This window comes from Hermetia illucens, chromosome 4 (assembly GCF_905115235.1).
Source record: "Hermetia illucens chromosome 4, iHerIll2.2.curated.20191125, whole genome shotgun sequence".
NCBI classification, from domain to species: Eukaryota; Metazoa; Arthropoda; class Insecta; order Diptera; family Stratiomyidae; genus Hermetia; species Hermetia illucens.
In genome coordinates, this window is record NC_051852.1 from 145,460,690 (window position 1) to 145,479,928 (window position 19,239).

General features: G+C 45.4%; 3 protein-coding genes across 3 annotated transcripts in view; all 3 read left to right on the forward strand.

Moving 5' to 3' along the window:
• Positions 1-1,589: 1,589 nt before the first annotated feature.
• Positions 1,590-19,239, forward strand: part of LOC119654706 (glutathione S-transferase 1-like) — a 28,193-nt gene continuing 10,543 nt past the window's right edge. Inside the window, exon 1 of the mRNA XM_038060225.1 lies at positions 1,590-1,675. The gene's annotated coding sequence lies outside the window, so the exon portion shown is untranslated. The remainder of the gene's footprint in view (positions 1,676-19,239) is intronic.
• LOC119654705 (glutathione S-transferase 1-like) lies at positions 1,648-2,553 on the forward strand. The gene is made up of 2 exons (XM_038060224.1): positions 1,648-2,026; positions 2,097-2,553. The coding sequence occupies exons 1-2, from the start codon at positions 1,676-1,678 to the stop codon at positions 2,415-2,417; spliced, it is 672 nt and encodes a 223-aa protein (XP_037916152.1). The 5' UTR covers positions 1,648-1,675; the 3' UTR covers positions 2,418-2,553.
• LOC119654707 (glutathione S-transferase 1-like) lies at positions 13,219-14,305 on the forward strand. Its single transcript, XM_038060226.1, has 2 exons — positions 13,219-13,650; positions 13,725-14,305. The coding sequence occupies exons 1-2, from the start codon at positions 13,300-13,302 to the stop codon at positions 14,043-14,045; spliced, it is 672 nt and encodes a 223-aa protein (XP_037916154.1). The 5' UTR covers positions 13,219-13,299; the 3' UTR covers positions 14,046-14,305.

Here is a 19,239-nt window from a genome sequence, read left to right on the forward strand (position 1 = left end):
ACGCAAATACCCCAGCTTCTGGCTACGTTCTTTAACACGGATCCGCTTCAGCTTTGGGGTTGCCTCAATAAAGTTAATCTCTTCGCAAAAACATCTCCATGATGATCGTTTAGCCGATCTTATGCTCTTCTTTAAACCCTTCTATGTCTCTTTATAGTGATTCCAGCCAGCGGCTGAATCATACTTCAGAGCATTTTTGAGGAGTATCCTTGTCGTTCTCCACTGTTTCGCCAAATCCGAGTTCCACCATTACATTAAATTAATAATAAGCTTCTCATCATCCATGAACTTAATAACACTTGGCCATGACTCTCAATTGAGTAACATCTCATGAAGTTTTACCTTCCATGGATGAAACGATGCTCCCCGTGGAACTGTATTGTGCAGGTCCTGTAATTTCTATAGAGCGTTGTTGGTTTGCTCCATTTATTTAGAAAGAGAGTTTGAGATCTTTCTTAGGAGATTGGAAAAATGGGTGGTTGGTAAGATCCCAAAGAAGGGCATCCGTCTTGACTGGTATTTGTGTGTTTACCCTGCTGCAGCAATGATAAAGGAAAGAGGTAACCATAAAACGCATGGAGGAATGCTTCGAAAGTGTGACTGACAGAGTAGGCAAGGCCCCAGTCTGAATTTTACTATACCAACCACATTTGCATATACAATATAACACGGAGCACAAAGTTCGGAGTTTAGGTCGCCGCCTCAGCTACCTTCATTGATTTTAAGAATATTTTCCAAAGAGTCAGCTAAAAATGTATTTGGAGTCCTATACATAAGAAGAATGCTAAATGTCACGTGTAATATGCATCCTCCTGCCCTAGTATTCCATATCAGGGGCGTTTCCAAGTTTACCAAGTTTAAGCAGCATTTGGTGAGTATACCGTGCCAACTAGATTGATATGGCGTTACCATTGCGGCTCACCCAGCTTTTCCTCAAGATCTTGTTAATGAGGTATCATCCCCTTAAATGATACCATCTCTGCAACACTATATTTATGTGTTATATATGCATATATATATGCTTTCAAATAATCAAGGGGACGACTTTTGAAAAATATCTAAAAAACGTTAAAAACGACGAAGAACCACTTTTCTAAATAATTATCAGACATGGTAAATGGTTCGGTCAAAACCGCTCTATACGTTATTACCCTTATCAATTTAGCAACCGGTAGGGGTCTTCATAATTTCGTCAGAATGTGTAAATAAGACCATAAACGTATGCACTACAAACCATTCAAACTTTACTCATCATCATGACATTCAAATTCTGCAGACCTCAAGGTTAGGGGAATCAAATCAAAGTTACTGAAAGATGATATGAATACGGCTCTGCATATTCAATTCCGCTCCATTCTGAACTAATATTCAATCTTTTTCATTACAGTCATGAGATAGATACTAGAGCAATCAATGGTCTTGCTGACACACGTACACACTCCCACATCGAATCCAATAGATCTGTTGAGCTCGGTCAGTGTTTATTAGCTCTCATAGCAAACATCATGGCTAGGAAACGCTGAGGCTTCACAATCTTATCGCTGCATGATAAAATAAGCTCTAGCTCTAGCGAGTAGAGAATTAGTTTCCTTCAAATTCTCGTTCAAGACGCATCTCAGTCCGGCTAGCTGCGCTAGAATCTAATTTAGTCATATCGAATCCAATCAAATCTAAAATGGGGAAGCCAATTTTGTACGGTATGGAGACCAGCACGGTGGTTCGAAATGTCCTTATGGTGGCTAAGGCTATAGATCTCGATATTGAGTACCGAGAAATTGATCTTTTTGCCGGGGATCACTTGAAGGAAGAGTACTTGAAAATGAACCCACAGCACACCATTCCTACATTGGATGACAATGGGGAATACCTTTGGGAAAGCCACGCAATTGCTCCGTATCTCGTCGAAAAATACGCAAAGGACGACAGCCTCTTCCCCAAGAATGATATCCGCAAACGTGCAAGAATCAATCAGCGTTTGCATTTCGATAATGGTGTCTTGTACGAGCGTTGTATCCTCAATATTGTAGTGAGTAGTGAGCTTCCGCGATCTGAGATCGCAATAAATCTGATCATGACAAATTATAAACTTTTTGCAGATGCCAGTTTATACGCAAAACAAATCAACTATTTCGCCGGAGACTATTGATAGTGTTAATAAATCGTACGAGCATATGGAGAAGTTTTTGGAGCAGGGTTTGTATTTGGTAGGTGACTCTCTGACGATAGCAGATCTAGCCTGTGGTGCTAGTATCTCTGCTTTGTTCGAGTTTGTCCCGGCTGATCCAGCTAAATATCCGAAACTACATGCGTGGTTCGAGCGAATCAAGGCTTTGCCGTACTACAAGGAAGCAAATGAGAAGGGCAATATTGCGTACATCAAAATGATTCGAGGTCTGATGGCCAAAGGGAAGCAGTAGGATCGTGAAATGGCTTCAACTTGAGCATGCAAGGATAACTCGTTTCAGTTGAATAATTACTAAATATAAAAAGTTTGTGGAGTGAGGATCACTTTTAATTGCTAATTCACGTTAATAAAATTGCAGTTCTTCAATACGCTTGAAGTAGGCGAAACTATAATCATCATCATCAACGGCGCAACAACCAGTATCCGATCTAGGCCTGCATTAATAAGGAACTCCAGACATCCCGGTTTTGCGCCGAGGGCCACCAATTCGATATCCTTAAACGCTGCCTGGCGTCCTGACCTACGCCATCGCTCCATCTCAAGCAGGGTCTGACTTTAAGTGCGTAAATTTTGACTCCTCACTCGCGCACTTTGCAATTCACGACTAAACTAATATCAGTTACGGAAAGTACTAATCGAGACCTTTTATTTGATACCCTATACATTTTTGAATCTCCCCTTTGCATGTATGGGGAGCCCCCCTATAAACTCCACATAAATTTATGTCACTCGCTGTGTGCGTGGGATTTCATAGCTCCCATCTGTCCACCAAATTTCGTTCGGATCGGTTTAGCCGTTTTGGAGAGAAGGGTGTGTGACAGACAGACAGACAGTGAATCGGTTTTAATAAGGTTTAGTTTTACACAAAACCTTCAAAATGGGTCTGCACTCCGAAGATACTACTTTGGATATACACTGCAATAGTAAGGCCAATGATTACCTATGGGACGGTATTCTGGCAGAAAGAACTGAACTCAGCACACAAACCAGAGAGTTATACAAACTCCAAAGGCTGGCTTGCGTGTGTATCAGTGGGGCAATGAGGACATGCCAAACGGCATCGCTAGAGGTCCTTCTGGGATTAACTCATCTTCATCTGCACATACAGATGTAGGCAAGGAGGGTAATCTTCAGGATGGCCGGGAGTATCAGTGAGGCAGGAAGCTGCCTAAATCGAAGGAAGATTGGTATTCTTTCTATGCGGAACCCTGGATTATTAATACCATGACAATGAGGTTTCACTTCAATAAGAAGTTTGAAACACGTTGGAGTAACATCAAACTTGCAGAGCATGGTTTTTACATACGGCTTAAACCAGCAACTGATTACTTGGTACACTGACGGGTGCCGGTGTCACAAGTTGACTATTGAGTAAAAACCAACGGTGAAATACCTTGGTCTGATGCCCTTCACAAGGAGGTTCATCGTAAGTGCTTTGCTCAAGTGCAGAGACGGAGAGTTTTGCGAGTAGCGTCTGCTTATCGCACTGTCTTTCGAACCAGCCGTGATGGTGATTACGGGAGTGATCCCCGTTACCCTCCTTGTCAAGGAGCGCAAAGCTATCTACCACCGTAAGGGCAAGAACTTAAAAGATGTGGTTGCCCGTTAAGAACGAGTGGCAGCTCTCTTGACAAAATGAACTAAGGGGCAAATGGACTGCGCGGCTCATCGACAATTTAGATCCGTGCCTGATCCGAACGCACAACTTTTAAGCGGGCACGGATGTTTTTAATCCGACCTGCACAGGATTGGGAAGGCGCGATCTCCTGATTGTGTGTTCTGCAATGGAGTAGCGGATGCTGAACACACCTCTCTTGCGAAAGGTCGGACGGCTTTCATCTGCAGCTTTATGCAGACACAAGGAAGCTCTCTCCAGACAACATTGTCAGAGAGATGCTGAAGAGCGCTGGCAGCCGGAATCATATTGCACATTATGCTAGGACTCTTCTTATTGCGAAGAAGATTGAACCCGACCGGCGGAGTGACCGGATGGTGAGGGGTTCCCTGAACTAACAACTTCCTTCCTTCCTTCCCCTCCTGGTGGTGAATTCTCTGACTGAAGGGCTCCTAAAGCCGGGAGAGCGCGAGGGGTAGCCCGAAGTAATGTATCAAACGGTTCAGGCTTGTTCTCTGATGACAAAACAAAACCAAAAAAACACATACTTCGGAACCGTAAAAAAGGACGGACCAAACAGTAGCAATTCACCCCCTTCCACGCCTGCCTGGTGTCCCTCCCCCACCGTTTACTCATCACCTGCTCCGGAAATGAGGTTGAAAATTTAACCCTTACCAGAATTTTTCCTCGTGTTTGGGCAGCGAGTGACACCATTTGCAATAGATTTCGGAAAGTATTTGGGTCCATCCTCAAACAATTTTTGTAATGAAGAGGGGAAGATAAATTGAAGCTAAGAGTATCGCGCGATAACATCATCATCAACGGCGCAACAACCGGTATCCGGTCTAGGCCTGCCTTAATAAGGAACTTCAGACATCCCGGTTTTGCGCCGAAGTCCACCAATTCAATATCCCTAAAAGCTGTCTGGCGTCCTGACCTACGCCATCGCTCCATCTTAGGCAGGGTCTGCCTCGTTTTCTTTTTCTACCATAGATATAGTCCTTATAGACTTTCCGGGTGGGACCATCCTCATCCATACGGATTAAGTGACCCGCCCACCGTAACCTATTGAGCCGGATTTTATCCACGACCTGACGGTCATGGTATCGCTCATAGATTTCGTCATTGTGTAGGCTACGGAATCGTCCATCCTCATGTAGGGGGCCAAAAATTCTGCGGAAGATTCTTCTCTCGAACGCGGCCAAGAGTTCGCAATTTTTCTTGCTAAGAACCCAAGTTTCCGAGGAATACATGAGGACTGGCAAGATCATAGTCTTGTACAGTAAGAGCTTTGACCCTATGGTGAGACGTTTCGAGCGGAACAGTTTTTGTAGGCTGAAATAGGCTCTGTTGGCTGACAAAAACCGTGCGCGGATTTCATCATCGTAGTTGTTATCGGTTGTGATTTTCAACCCTAGATAGGAGGAGGTTACCTTATATTCAAAAAAATTTTGAAAAGAAGTACATATATATATATATATATATATATATAGCAACCAGAAACTCGGCGCTACATGTATGAAAAGTACTATAGATTGTTTATTTAATTATATTTGGGTGCAACGTATCCAATTGTATAAAGCTCTTAGTGTATATGGTCACTAATCAAGTCAGTTAGGTAGGTAGGTAGGTCGCTCCGGGGAGCCCAATTAGCGCTGTGGTGCGTCGTTTTGATGCCATAAACTACTAAGACCTTGACTGCTGTTATGGGAGCAGAGAGGCAGAGTCTAGCCGGCTCGCATCTTCAGAGCCAGCCCGTAGCATTCACGAAGGAAAGCAAATCTCCCACCCTGCAACTAGAAATCTCTCTGAGGTCCCCAAAGAATGGTTTATCCAGTGTCCGTACCCTGACTCTAGCTAGAGCTGGGCAATCACAGAGAAAGTGCATGAGGGTTTCCCTTACTTCTCCGCAGCTTCGCCAATGCGAATTGTAGGATATGCCGAGCTTGGCGGCATGGTCCCCGTGGCCAATCTGTCAGCCCGCTCATACTCCTCTATGTTCCTATGCCCGGGAACCCAGAGGAGAGTGACCTTGAGCGTGCCGCTCAGACGGTTCAGAGCGTCTCTGCACTGCCCGACCAGCCTGGAAGATGTCGGCGCTGAGTACAATGCCTTGATGGCCGCTTGGCTGTCGATCAGAATGGCTATGTTACGCTTGGGGCTAGAATCTCGCTCCAGCCATCGACAGACTTCCAATATCGCCAGTTCTTCCGCTTGGAATACACTGGCGAAACGTGGGAGACCATACGACTTGGATACACTATGTGTATTCGAAAAAACCCAGCGCCAACTACACAGGCTATCTTTGATCCGTCAGTAAAGAATACTGAGTCATAACCTTCCAATATGCCGCCGCTCTTCCACTTTGCCCTGGTTAGAAAGTCCATAGCAAAGTTCCTCGTGAAGTTCAGCTTGCGTGTGGCATAGTCCGAACTCACGTAGTCTGACGGCACTGCATGCTGCAACTTATTTAATGTGGAAGTCTAGGGGGAGGAGATGCAGCAGTATATTAAGAGTATCTGCCGGGCAGAACTGCAGAGCCCCCGTAGCACCTGCAAACGCGGTGCTTTGAATCCTATTAAGCTTCATCCTATTGTATTTCTTTCTCAAAGCCTGCCACCATACATTAGAGCCATACGTTAGAATCGGACGCAGTACAGCGGTGTACACTGAGAGAACCATCCTCGGCCGGAGGCGCCATTTCTTTACAAAAGTTCTCTTGCAGGCGTGGAAGGCTAGACAGGCTTTGTTAACCGTCAGTTCAGTGTTCAATCTCCAATTTAGCTTTGTATTCAGGATTACACCCAGATACTTTACATTAAAGAAAAGAACCAATCTTTGTTCATTCAGCCATGGTAGGTGGAATTCAGGTATTCTTCTTGGTGGTAAACAGCATCAGTTCCGTTTTGGTTGGGTTTATACTAAGTCCACATCTTGCGGCCAACAGGCACAGCTAAAATTTCGTCCATTAATATGACCCAGAGCGCCGTTGAGATGGCGCCACCCTGAGGCGTGCCTCTGTTCACAGCTCTTGGCAAGTGGATGCCTTCCAGACTAGATTATCTGGAACTTAGCATGGATATAATCCAATGCATAATATACCCCTCCAATCCAATACTTGTCAAGGCTTCCTTGATGGCGTTGGTACTTACGTTGTTGAATGCTCCCTCTATATCCAAGAAGGCAGCTAGGGTATACTGCTTGTACTACAGCGACCGCTCAATCGTGCCAATTACTTCGTGGAGGGCGGTTTCTGTGGATTTTCCTTTGAGGTAGGCATGCTGCGACTTAGAGAAAGGCATTCTCTCCATAATCGTCCTTAAATGAATGTCCAGGACACGCTCTAGGGTCTTCAGCACGAAAGAGGTCAGGCTGATTAGTCGAAAGTCCTTCGCGGACTCATGACCGCGCCTGCCCGCCTTCGGTATGAAAACCACTCGTGCGCGCCTCTAGGACTGGGCTACGTATCCTAAGGAGATGTAGCTCCGGCAAATATCAACAAGCCACGGCACAACCCTTCCCTGCTGCTTCTGTAGCATGGCATGGGCCTGGAGATTTATATGCGGAGAAGCTGCTTATAGCCCAGCCGATCTTATCCTCGGTAATCACCGATTTGATAGTGTCGCACAACTGGGGTGGTCGCAAACCCTCCAGGCAATGTTCTGACTCACAGTCCTCCTCGGCGGGACTGTCCATTTGCACCAGCAACTCCAAATTTTCACTAGAAGATTCCATCCATGAGCCTTCCGACTATTTAAAAACTCTTATGTTCCTTGGATAGAATCTTACTGAACTTCTCGGATTCCCTGGTGCTTTCGATGTTCTGACAATAGTTCATCCAAGACCGCCTCGTGGCGGTCCTGATGGCCGACTTGTACTTCTTCAGGCAGTCCTTATATATTTATATTTTTTTATATATTTTTACTATAATTTGTGTAGCAGATATCGAAGATTTTCTGGTCAGCCTCCTGAGGCTGGAGTGATCTTCACTCCACCACGGTGGCAGTGTCTTTTTGCTATACTTAGTAGGGCACGAGACTTTAAATGCGGTATCGAATGCCTTTTCCAGAGCCCCGACCTTTGACTCCACTTCGTCTGACGTGCCAGTCTGACCAATCTGCACACCGGAGAGTTTGTTCTTAATTACCTGATGAAACTTTCTCCAGTCGATTCTCCTGAGGTCTCTGAAGGGTTTGGAGACCTCTGCGGCAAGATCTAGACTGAAAAGTATTCAACTGTGATCCGAGAAGGATCTCTGGCCAGACACTCTCCAATCCTGCACCCTAAGAATCCTATTGTCGGTTATGAGGGTGATATCAAGGACTTCCTCTCAACCGTCTCAGTTCTTCGAACAGGGGAAATGGAAGGTTGGTGTACTGCCCCTGTTACACACAGATAGATTTGAAGTAATAATAAAATCAAAGAATGACTCACCTCCCTCGTTGATTTCCCAACTGCCCCTAAGCGTATGCCTTGCATTGGCGTCGCAGCCTATCAACAGGTTGGATTTCTTTGTTGGTATGGTATTCGTCAGATGTTGTAGTCCTTCTGGCGGAGCTGATCGGTTGTGAGCAATGTATGCCGAGGAAATATACACGTTCTTTTTCCCCACCTGCTCCAGCTTGACCACGACTAGGTCGTAGGAGCTCAGGTCCAGACACAGAAACGCGTTCAGACTCTTCCTCGCGAGAATACATGCTCTTAGTCTGTCCTGATGAGCGTCTTCTGTGCTATGGAATAAATTAAAAAATTTGCTTTGGAGTCTTTTTTCGGTCGCCTCTGACCCAGACCTCCTGTATTAGTGCGATGTCCATGTCTTCCTCTAGGAGAAAGACAAGCAGATTAGCCGAGGCGCAGCTCGAGTGCTGCAGAATTATCTGCGTTACCTTCAGCATGATCTGGCTGCGTGAGGGGTTCGCCAGTCCCCGTCGAACCGCCGATCGTCATCTTCTCCAACAGCTCATTGGCGGTGTCGATTGGGTCTAGGTTGTCGCCCAGTTTTACAGAGCGGAACACTTTTACCTTTGCACTCCTGACTCCGAACCGCACTTTATAGTCGACCTTCTTCAGTGTCTCCGGGCACTATTCGTTTATACGGAATAGTAAAAGTTGGTTGTTTGCTTGAGGTTCCTCCTCTTTGATAATAACCCAGCTGTCCATGGGAATCTTGGGATTTTGAAGGCGCAGGAATTGGACGAGATTCTCCTTAACCATGCAGATCTTTAGCAACCAGATGCGGGCGACCGGTCTCCTGGGAATCTCGTCGTAAGGAATATGCCTTGAGCTTTACGCCCACCTACGCGTCGCTGATCTTAGCGACGCACGAACTGAGAAAGTCCCTAGAGAACTGCTCCATGCAAGCTATAACGTGGAACCCACGGACCACCTAGGAGGAATCCCGTGTCCGGAGTCCCGCGTGTTTGCCTTCGGTGGAGATGTTCAAAGACCATTCCCGACAGCCTGGCCTCAACACTGGTCCATACCTCCGCCTCTAGTTTGCCGCTAGCAGAATTACCATCCGCCAGCGTCACACGTAAGTAGCTCCTGGCCACGTCGCTGAAGGGTTTCGCAATTCGTGGGCTGTCGGCTGATTGTTGCTGCGCAATTTTCTTCGGATGTTGCTTAGCGTCTGACTGCTTGCCCACTCTGCTTCGCTTCTGATCTTGCTCGACATTTAAACAATTCTGCGTGCGCTTGGGTTCACGTCCCCCAATAAGCACCATGGATTGCTCGATTCCTTGCAGACCCGCCCAATATAAATCCCTCAGCCGATCATCTTCATATTTTAATGCGGCCCGTTTTCGATTCAACAGAAGGGTTTTGGTCCGTGTAAAGGCGTCCTTGCTCCCTTCTTGGCTAGTTCGTGGCATGGAATCCAGATTATCCAGACCTTATTGTGTGAGTCGAGTCTATTCAGTTTCTCAAGACATTCCCATACCAGTTTGGAGTTCACCTGGTTAGGTGTGCCTTGACTGCGGCTTGGCTGTCAGTCTGAATTGCAATGTTCTGCCTGTAGTTCCTTTGGAAATTAAAGAAAGCGAATCACTTTCTCCAGGGTTAGGTTAACGAGAACGCATGATAGGGCATCCCTCTGTCTTAAACCGTTGTTGATGTTGAATGGTCACAAGAGTGATCCTGCTGCTTTTATCTGGCCTCGCATATTGGTCAGCGTCAGCCTAGTCAGTCTTATTAATTTCGTCGGAATACCGACTGGCTATGCTATCATAGGTGGCTTTAAAGTCGATGAATATATGGTGCAATTGTTGCCCATATTCCAACAGTTTTTCCATCATCTGGAGCAGAGAGAAAATCTGATCTGTTGCTGATTTGTCTGGAGTGAAGCGTCTTTAGTATGGGCCGATGACGTTCTGAGCGTATGGGGCCTTGCGGCCCAGCAAGATAGCGGAGAATATCTTATAGATGGTGCTCAGCAACATGATACCTCTATAATGCCTCTTTGCCAGTCGTCAGGCAGTAATTCGCTGTCCCACACCTTGAACCACTTGGTGTAGTTGGTCGCCTCCATATTTAACCAATTCGACTGTAATTCCATCGGCTCCTCGCCACTTATGGTTTTTAAGCCGGTGTACTTCACGGACTGTTTCTTCTATGCTTCGTGGTGGCAGTATTTGTCCGTCGTCTTCAGTTGGCGGGACCTTCAACTCGCCGATATTTTGGTTGTTGAACAGTTCATCAAAATACTCAACCCATCACTCCTATATGCTCATTCTGTCGAAAATCAGATTTCCCTCTTTGATTCGGAAGGATGAACATCGACGTCTGTAAGGCATCATCCTGCCGACTTGTTGGTAAAACTTCCGCGCCTGGTGCGGTTGCTCCCTGTACTTTTATAGTTCACAGACTTGTTGATTCTCCCAGACTTCCTTTTTCGTCTGTGAAGCCGCTTCTCCGCTCGACGGAGTTCGTGATAAGTCTCTGTGCGTGCCCGCGTTCTTTGAGAATTCAACATTACTTAGTATGCAGCATTCTTCCGTTCCGTTGCTAGCTTACATTCATCGTCAAACCAGCCGTTCCGACTCTTTTTGCGACTGGCGCCAAGTATGTTTGTGGCCGTATCAATGATAACGTTCTTCAGGTAGTTGTGAAGATCATTTGTTGATGCTTCATCTCCAAGATCTCTGTTGACTGCGATTATTGCGGCATCCAGCTCTCTCTCCCCTGTTGCGGAGGGCTGTGTTATGAATGGGATTCTGGGCGATTTTGTTATTTGAGCTCGGAGCACCATGCCAACGAAATAGTGATCCAAGTCTATATTGGCCCCCCTATATGTTCTGACATTCATCAAGGCTGAGAAGTAGCGGCGTTCGATCAACACGTGATCAATTTGGTTGAAAGTGGTCCCGTCTGAAGAGGCCCACGTATGTTTGTGAACCGCTTTCCGCGCAAACCAGGTACTTTCAACAACGATTTCGTGTGACACTGCTAATTGAATGATCCGCAGTCCGTTATCATTTGTATTTTTATGTAAGCTAGGGAAACCAACGTATCGCCTGAATACGGGCTCCGTTCCTTCTTGTTTGTTAGAATCTCCAAGTATGATTTTGATATCATAGCTAGGACAGGCTTCGAGGGTTCGTTCAACTGCCTCGTAGAAGGTATCCTTCTCCGACTATGCAGTCTTCTCTGTAGGGGTGTGAACGTTAATGGGGCTTATATTTTTAATTTTGCCGATAACACCAAGTTTCATTTTTTGGCTGACTAAGAAACCTATTCCGAGCACATGGTTTACTGGATGACCGCTATAATATATAGTGTAGCGACTCTTCTCCAGAAATCCGGTCCCTATCCAACGCATCTCCTGTAACGCCATTACATCAGCCCTACATTGGGAGAAGGTATCGGCTAGCTGCTTCGTAACTCCATCTCTGTACAGAGAGCACACGTTCCATGAGAAAATGCGCAAATCGTTCTTCCTTTATCATTACTGGGTTCGTCGTTGTATCATCCGTCCAGCCCGAGGCTCCTGTTGTGGATTTGTTATTTCGGTTTTCCGTGTAGGGTTGTCAGCCCTAGCCAACCTGGAGGACCAGTTGGTACAATTTGTCTCGTCTTTCTAGTCCTTTTAATAGAAACGACGTTTGACTGATCGGTCGGAAGCTTTTTGCGTCCGTGTAGATGAGTTCCCCTGGTTTGGGAATAAATAGCACCTTCACATCACGCCAGTTAATTGGAATATAAGTGTGTGCTTGGCATGCACGACAATATTCCGAAAGAGAGTTCTTCTTTAGGAGATTGGAAAAATGGGTGGTTGGTAAGATCCCAAAGAAGGGCATCCGTCTTGACTGGCATTTGTGTGTTTTCCCTGCTGCAGCAATGATAAAGAAAAGAGGTAACCATAAAACGCATGGAGGAATGCTTCGAAAGTGTGACTGACAGAGTAGGCAAGCCCCCAGTCTGAATTTTACTATACCAACCACATTTGCATATACAATATAACACGGAGCACAAAGTTCGGAGTTTAGGTCGCCGCCTCAGCTACCTTCATTGATTTTGAGAATATTTTCCAAAGAGTCAGCTAAAAATGTATTTGGAGTGCTATAGATAAGAAGAATGCTAAATGTCACGTGTAACATGCATCCTCCTGCCCTAGTATTCCATATCAGGGGCGTTTCCAAGTTTACCAAGTTTAAGCAGCATTTGGTGAGTATACCGTGCCAACTATAATAGATTGATATGGCGTTACCATTGCGGCTCACCCAGCTTTTCCTCAAGATCTTGTTAATGAGGTATCATCCCCTTAAATGATACCATCTCTGCAACACTATATTTATGTGTTATATATGCATATATATATGCTTTCAAATAATCAAGGGGACGACTTTTGAAAAATATCTAAAAAACGTTAAAAACGACGAAGAACCACTTTTCTAAATAATTATCAGACATGGTAAATGGTTCGGTCAAAACCGCTCTGTATGTTATCACTCTTATCTATTTAGCAACCGGTAGGGGTCTTCATAATTTCGTCAGAATGTGTAAATAAGACCATAAACGTATGCACTACAAACCATTCAAACTTTACTCATCATCATGACATTCAAATTCTGCAGACCTCAAGGTTAGGGGAATCAAATCAAAGTTACTGAAAGATGATATGAATACGGCTCTGCATATTCAATTCCGCTCCATTCTGAACTAATATTCAATCTTTTTCATTACAGTCATGAGATAGATACTAGAGCAATCAATGGTCTTGGTCACATACGTACACACTCCCACATCGGATCCAATAGATCTGTTGAGCTCGGTCAGTGTTTATTAGCGCCCATCATGGCTGATAAACGCTGAGGCTTCACAATGTTATCGTTGAATGAGTTGTCTAAATTCATATTCAGATAAGCGTATCTACAGCCCTCCCATGGACTAGCAGGTGTACAATGACTCTAGCGAGCAAAGAATTAGTTTCTTTCAAATTCTCGTTAAAGACGCATCTCAGCTAGAATCTCATTTATTCATATCGAAACCAATCAAATCTAAAATGGAGAAGCCAATTTTGTACGGTATGGAGATCAGCATGGTGGTTCGAAGTGTCATTATGGTGGCTAAGGCTATAGATCTCGATATTGAGTACCGAGAAATTGATCTTTTCGCCGGGGATCACTTGAAGGAAGAGTACTTGAAAATGAACCCACAGCACACCATTCCTACATTGGATGACAATGGGGAGTACCTTTGGGAAAGCCACGCAATTGCTCCGTATCTCGTTGAAAAATACGCAAAGGACGACAGCCTTTTCCCCAAGAATGACATCCGCAAACGTGCGAGAATCAATCAGCGTTTGCATTTCAATAATGGTACCTTGTACGAGCGTTGTATCCTCAATATTGTAGTGAGTACTATAAGTGCTTCCGCGATCTGAGATCGCAATAAATCTGATCATGACAAATTATAAACTTTTTGCAGATGCCAGTTTATACGCAAAACAAATCAACTATTTCGCCGGAAACTATTGATAATGTTAATAAAGCGTACGAGCATATGGAGAAGTTTTTGGAGCAGGGTTTGTATTTGGTTGGTGACTCTCTGACGATTGCAGATCTAGCCTGTGGTGCTAGTATCTCGACTTTGTTCGAGTTTGTCCCGGCTGATCCAGCTAAATATCCGAAACTACATGCGTGGTTCGAGCGAATTAGGGCTCTGCCGTACTACAAGGAAACGAATGAAAAGGGCAATATTGCGTACATCAAAATGATTCGAAATCTGATGGCAAAAGGAAAGCAATAAGACCATGAAATCCTTTCTACATAATTATGCAAGGATACATCGTTTCAGCTTTAAATACTTACTAATCAGATAAAGGATGTAAAATAAGGATCAGTTTTAGTGGTTGATTAAATTAGATAACAGTTGCGAGTATTCAATCATATTTAAGGTAGTTGAAACTATAATATGACTAACAAAAACTATTAGCAGTATTCGCAGGATTAATTGAATAAAGGAATAAACTGGAATTATCTGACATAAGAGGAATAAAAATTCTGTACACATCCATTAAATACTTTTTTATACAAAGTTTATCTGTTTTCCTAAATTCAAACAGTTCCCTGGATTTTGAGAATTTTCAACCAGTGTAGACCTTAAGGACTTTGAGGCTATCGATTCGAGGTAAAAGCTTGTCACCCAGTCATCAAAACGGGACCATTTACAGCGAATAGAGATTTTAAAAAGTTCCAACCGTCGAATCTTCTTGCTCCTTGGTGCTCAGTAACCAAAAACCGCGGAAAAGGGAAATATTGCGTACATCAAGATGATTCGAGATCTGATGGCCAAAGGGAAGCAGTAGGATCGTGAAATGGTTTCAACTTGAGCATGCAAAGATAACTCGTTTCAGTTGAATAATTACTAAATATAAAAAGTTTGTGGAGTGAGGATCACTTTTAATGGCTAATTCACGTTAATAAAATTGCAGTTCTTCAATACGCTTGAAATAGGCGAAACTATAATCATCATCATCAACGGCGCAACAACCAGTATCCGATCTAGGCCTGCCTTAATAAGGAACTCCAGACATCCCGGTTTTGCGCCGAGGTCCACCAATTCGATATCCCTAAAAGCTGTCTGGCGTCCTGACCTACGCCATCGCTCCATCTCAGACAGGGTCTACTCTGTCTTCTTTTTCTACCATAGATATTACTCTTAGGTGGCCAAAAATTCTTCGGAGGATTCTTCTCTCGAACGCGACCAATAGTTAGCAGTTTTTTTTGCTAAGAACCCAAGTCTCCGAGGAATGCATGAGGACTGGCAAGATCATTGTCTTGTACAGTAAGATCTCGCGCCAATCGCCTGCTCGATCTGGATGAAGGTAGTTTGTACCTCTCGGGTCGTTCTTCCCATGATGTCGATATCGCCAGCATAGGCCAGTAGTTGGGTGGACTTAAAGAGGATCGTACCTCTTGCATTTACCTCAGCATCACGGATCACTTTCTCTCTCTTTAACTCAGCTTACAACAATGTTACTCCTTGGGGATCTCTTTCCCCAATAATAATTTCACGTTATCTGAGTGATCGCCTCATGCAGCACGGTTTCAGATTGAATCTAAGCAAAACTGAATGTTTGACGACCGATCCACATGAAACAGGCACAATCATTGTCAGCGGCAATGACCTGCCGAGAACTGAGAGTGTTTAAACACCTCGGATCAACGCTATCAGCCAATGGAGAACTCCGTTATGAAATTGCTTCACGCATTAACGCAACCTGGATGAAGTGGCGTTCCACAACTGGTGTTCTTTGTGATCGACGTAGTAACGAATGTCTCAAATCTAAAATTTACGGCAATATCGTCCGTCCTGTCGCCCTCTATGGTTCTGAGTGTTGGCCGACTATAAAAAACTATAAACAGCGTCTTGCGGTAATGGAGACAAAGATGTTGCGTTGGACTGGACACGTCTTGATCACATCCGAAATGAGGATATCCGCGATCGTTATGGGGTTCCATCGATCGTGGAAAAGTTGCGAGATAGGCGTCTTGGATGGTATGGTCACGCAATTCGTGCTAACGAGAATTAACTTGCCAAGATTGGTCTGAAATCGATGAAGTCGATAGTAAACGACCAAAAGGCAGACCAAAACAACGGTGGCTTGATACGTTGGATGCGGATTTAAAAGCCTCGAGATTGCATTCAGATCAGGCATTCAATAGAGCCAAATGGCGAAACCGATCACGAGTAGCCGAACCCGCTTGTGAACGGTACAGAGGCTGAAGAAAAAGAGAATTTCACATTATCTGAGTTAGAAAGCAAAAATTAGACGTGTTTTAATTGTAAGCGGTAAGAATTCAATTTTTGTTTTTGCGCGAAAGCTGCCGACCGGCCGGCCGAGAGGAGTAGAGTCTCTATCTGAATGTCACTCTTGACATTTCTCACCTCAGTCTCCTGTCAGGCCGTCAGTTGATTTCACGGCCGTTCAATACGGTGGCCCTGACAACGGACTGACCACCTCCGTTGTCGCGGTTCGTGAAGGTGGAGTCAGGTGTAACTTCAAAACCGCGTCTCTGAGCAAACTCAACCTGCCAAAGTTGCTTAACTCCGCTCTGATGTCCAGCACAGGGTCGGCAGGGAGGCGCAGATTCTCCTCGTACACCATCTCCGCGAGGCTGGCCGTGAACTGGGCTCGGTGGGCCGTGCGAAAGCCGAGGAGGATGAAAGGAAAGGCGGCCTTCAGCGTCCAGTACCAAAGTTCCAGCATACCAGTGGACTGTGGATGGTATGCAGTAGTCCTATATCGTTTGAAGTCAACGAGCTTTCCTAACTCCCCGAAAAGAGTAGACTCGAATTGCATTCCCTAGTCCGTGATGATTACGGCTGAAACACCAAAGCGCGGAATCCAGTCTCGACAGAGGTCGTCGGCCTGTGCAGTAATGTCAGTCAGAGGTATTGCTTCAGGTCACCGCGTAATAATAATAATAATCATTGGCGCAACAATCCATGTTGGATCAGAGCCTTGAAGTGTGTTAGAGCACTTCATTCAAGACCGTATCTGTACACTAGGAGGCAATGTGGTCAGCATTGCGCTCGACCGAGATTATTACCCTGATTTGACTCAGGTACTCATTCACAGCTGAGTCGACTGGTGTCCGACTTCAAATCACGATACAAATCGCACTGCCAGCGAGATTTGAACCGCGACCTTCCGTACGACCGCGTAAACCTGTCGATAATTGTGAGGCAATACCTGTAACCGTACGAGTTTCGCAATGCTGTCGACATAGATGGTTTGGAAGCGCTTGGTCACCCTAGGAAATACACCTACTTCCTTTCGCACGTGCTTGTTGACTTTGCACTTCTGGCACGCGATGCATTGTCTGGCCCAAGAGTTTATGTCCTTGTTCATGAACGGCCAGAAGTATTTCCCAGTGAGTATCAGGCTCGTTGTCCTGATGCCTGTGTTCGCAAGATCGTATATTGCATGAAATACTTCTCTGCGAAAATCGGCCGGAATGAATGGCCTGAGTCTCTTATCTGAGATCTCGCGGAGTAAATAAGAGTTTCAGCCGAAAATATGAAACTCCTTGAACTTGTATTAGAAACTCTGCGTCGTCTTTTTGTGTGTAAGCGATTGCCGTATAATCAACCACGGCGGTTACTGTGACCTCCGGGATCCGAGACAATGCTTTTACAACAACATTGTCTTTACTAGACACATGTTGGATATCAGAAGTAAACTAGCTGATATAACTTAAGTGCCGAAGTAGGCGAGGGGATGCTTTGTCGAGCTTTTGTCTAAGCGCGATAGTAAGGAGCTTGCAATCCATGAACACGGTGAACGGCCTATCCTCCAGGGAGAATCGGAAGTATTTTATACCGAGGTGCGCAACCCACGTTCGTAGGCACTATAGTTACGTTAAGGTGGGTTGAGTCACTTCGAAAAGAAGCTCAACGATTGCCAGGTTTGATTCACCCGTTGACGAAGAGCGGCCCCTACCGCCGTATCTTACGGATCGACGAACATAGTTATGGGTGCATTTGGCTGAGGGAATGCCAGCAGCGTTGTTTGACTATGTCAAACGCATGGACAGCCTCAGCAAAGCACGCAACCTCGCGGAAGTTTTTGGTTTTGGGCCCTGATAAGTAAGCGTTAAGAATTGCTTTGTGATGAGCGACCTTGGGCAAGAAACGACGATAGAAATTTAACATGTCCAAAAACCTTCGCAGGTCCTTAGTGGTTGGTTGGGGAAAGTTCTTAATCACTTCAACCTTGTCTGGGTTAGGTTGGATTCCGTCATAGGTTATTAAGCGACCGAGAAATTTTACTTGCTTCTATAGGAATCTGAATTTTTCAACGTTTAAGAATAGTCCAGTCTCAGAGACGTTGAAAAATGCACTGTAGGTTCACCAACAAACGTTGGGCGCAGTCCGAGACTCACGTCCAACTGCCTATAGCCATAGGTGCGGATGGGTGAGCATTTCGCGGCAGCCAGTCGTAGATTCTATGGGACCTGTGGGGCTAATGTGTTCAGACAGGGTACTGGGAGAACCGACATTTCAGCGGCGTGTCGACCAGGAAGCAACGCCTGCTCTGGTGGTTGAAGATTGTAAGGCGACGCGGTACTGCGCTTCGGGTAGCCGTTGCCGAGGCACTCAGCAAGCATAGTTTTTTGTTGCGTTAAACGTGCATCCTGTGGTACATTTAGTCGCTTGAGCTCCTTATTTACAATGGTATTAGCAAATCGTCGAAGCCGATGAGGGTCCTAGCGTGCGACTATCCGAACACCCTTTTCGGGAAGCAGATCTCGACACCTCATTTCCGGAAGTCGCCGAATCAGCTGCTCCTTGTGACGGACGTACGAGCAATCTTCAACCACGTCCGAAATAAGTTCGGTAGTCTCTTAGTCGAGACCGATGAGGGCATGGTTGAAACAAGTGGGGCCAGCCAGCGTAAATTGCGCCTCTACTTGGCGAAACGACGCCGCCGCGTTGCGTCGCCAAAAGAGAGGCACCCTAACCGCGACGGCGGCCAACGGGGGAATCACGTCTCGCGCGGTCTTCTCCGCGCCCAACATGCTTATAATAATAATCGTTAGCGCAACAATCCAATGGGATCAGGGCCTTCAAGTGTGTTAGACCACTTCATTCATTGTAGGAGTAGAGTAGAGTACCCTATAGGAGGCAATGTGGTCAACATTGCGCTCGCAATATGCTTATTCACCTAAAAGTAGAGCGAAAAAATATGCGGATAGACGGAGCGGACAAACAATATATGGCCGCAGTGAATTGTCGCCCCATCGATGAGCGAATTTGATTAGCTTGCGCTGTAGTTAGCATTTAACGGAAGATGTTAAATTGGCACTGGCTAATGTCGGCTGCACTGCACTTCAGGACCTGTAGACGCTCCGGTGTTAGACAGTGTAATACTTCAAAAATTCATCCACAGCTGCAAACTCTCGGATTATTTTCTCAAGAATGCTAATCGGCAGTA